General features: G+C 37.4%; 1 protein-coding gene across 1 annotated transcript; it reads right to left on the reverse strand.

The window, feature by feature from the left end:
* Nucleotides 489-2461, reverse strand: LOC107619172 (heavy metal-associated isoprenylated plant protein 35). The gene is made up of 3 exons (XM_016321411.2): nucleotides 2120-2461; nucleotides 1934-2009; nucleotides 489-1797 (listed from the first exon to the last, which is right to left on the reverse strand). The coding sequence occupies exons 1-3, from the start codon at nucleotides 2189-2191 to the stop codon at nucleotides 764-766; spliced, it is 1182 nt and encodes a 393-aa protein (XP_016176897.1). The 5' UTR covers nucleotides 2192-2461; the 3' UTR covers nucleotides 489-763.

A 2519-nucleotide genomic window follows, 5' to 3' on the forward strand; every position in this document is an offset into this window, starting at 1 on the left:
TATTTAGACACATTTTCTAATCAAGGCAATTTGGCAATTAATTATTTATCTACTCACATTAATAAAAATACTCTCTATACTTTCTCATTTTACATATAAAAGTGCACCCATATAGGAAAAAAGAGTTATTATCATGTACGAGTTAAATGTTATAGTTTAATTAAATTTTTATCTAATATTTGATAATTAAAAGAATACAAATTAAAATTGTCAAATATGAAGATATCATTGTATATATGTAAAATGCATAATATAATGTAGCATCTGAATGCCAAAAGGTTTTATATTCCACATATTATATACTGCTACTGCTAGCTGCTGATAATAAAAAATTGCTACATACAAATAAAAACTTAATTATTATGTATTTATATATAAATATATATTATTTAAATTATTTTAATATATATTTTATATTAATAATTAATTTAATAATTGATTTTTAATATCCACTAGCATGATTGTAATATAATATTATAAAACTAAAGTAGAAGAAAAAAGCGAGGTTATTAGCACTATCACTTTCTATATGCTCAACACAAGCAATACTTTTTCCGAACTCCAATTACATACTCGGATCCACTTTTCTTTCTTTTCCTTTTAAAAAGCATTTTAAAGCTTCATCTATATATAAAATCTCTGGTAACAAAAATTAAATTTACCCAAATGCCCATACAAGCTGTATGTGAAAAGTCCAAAAAGCCCTTCAATGTACAATCATTGTGCACAACATCACGCCTCGGTCTCACACACAATGATCATTTCACATAACCGAACACGCATTGGGATTCTCTTCGCTAAAGAACTCGAATGAGTCAGAAGAAGGCTGAGAAGGCATATTATTATAAGAGGGCGTATACGATTCCGATTCGTAAGTATACGGTGGTGGATATGGTGGATGCTGATGAACAACGTGTGCGTACGAATACGGTTGCGGAGGCGCATAATACGATGCACTACCGTATCTGCTGGAGCTCGGATACGCTGTGTGATAACTCACCGTATAAACAGGAGGATTAGGAGGAGGAGGAGCATAGTAATGCGGTGGATATTGATGGTACGAACGATGACGTGGTGGACTCTCATTGGCTGGACCTGCAACCTGAGGAGGAACAGGTTCTGGACCATGACCATGACCATGACAATGGCCTTGACCGTGTGGCTGGCTACCGGAACCGCTGGTGACAGGAGCTTCGCCAGTGGCATTTTCGTTGTTGTTGATATTATTCCCTTTGCTTTTCTTTTTCTTTTTTTTAGCACCGCCACTTTTCTCTATCCCTGACGCTTCGCATTCGTCGGAAACTTGAACCGCCACGCTCACCTTTTTCTCTGTCACCGGTGGTGGCGGGTTACCGGCTGGTAACACCACCGTTTGCTTTACCTCGTGCTTTGGCTCCTGGATCTGTACACCGCCTTTGCCGGTTGCACATCCTTCGTTAACGTTCTTCTTCTTCGCAGCGTTGTAGTTATTATCTTCGACCCTGTTCTTAGTAGGCGCATCTTGAACGACGACTTTAACAACGGTTTCCTTGTCGTTTTGCTCGCTTTGGTGTTTGCTGCTGCTTTCTCCGCTGGTTTCTGCGACGTCGTCGTTTTCGTCCTCTTTGTTTTCTGCTGGCTTGACCTTCTTTTTCTTCTTCTTGTTGGAATCTGATGGCGGTGGCGGTGACGGTTGTGGCCATAACTCGGCGTGTTTTCCTGTCTTGTTGATCAGTTTCATAATCAAGATGTCACTGTCTACGTTCCCCGTTACCACCACCTTTTGTTGCCTCAAATCAACGTCTATGGTGTCAACACCTGAATTTTAGATCAGAAGATGAGTATGTAAATAACTATGATAGTTAAATAATTGAAATGAGAATAGAAGCTAGAATATAGGGTATATGATGCAAATTAACATGCAAGGAGAACAATGGAAGATCGTAATAATTACCGTGTATACTCTGTAGAATTTTCTTCACCTTCTTTTTGCAGCCTTCGCAGTGAATGGATACTTTCAACACACAAGTCTGGGTTAAAAGCACAACGAACAAGCTCAGAATCCATTATTGGAGACCAAATAATTAAGTGTTTGATAAAACATCAATAATGAATAAACTGAGGAACAATGATTTTTTACCTTAGCCATGGGAGATGCTGCCTCTTCTCCAACTTCTTTAGCTTCTGCCACTCTTGTATCTGGTGCCGCCATCCCTTATACTTAGAAGAAGAAGAAGAGGAATGTTCCAGACTCCAGAGAAAAAGACGAAGGTGGTAGAGGTACTTTGAAACTGATGGCAGTGCATAAAAAGCTTTACTAACAACTAAGGCTTGAAGAGAGTTGCAAATTAAATAATTTATATAATTTAAAGACGCCGAATGAAAAAGCACGGCTTTCATAAAAAGAAAAAGAAGGACATTGTGAAAAAGGAAAAGAAGAAAAAAGAAGTAGAATACTGTGTGGGGCTTGAACGGCATGGTCTAATAATAGTGGCAATAGTCATTAAATACTTAAAAGAAAAATGTTATCTCACCCATAC

Source organism: Arachis ipaensis, chromosome B09 (assembly GCF_000816755.2).
Source record: "Arachis ipaensis cultivar K30076 chromosome B09, Araip1.1, whole genome shotgun sequence".
Lineage (NCBI taxonomy): Eukaryota > Viridiplantae > Streptophyta > Magnoliopsida > Fabales > Fabaceae > Arachis > Arachis ipaensis.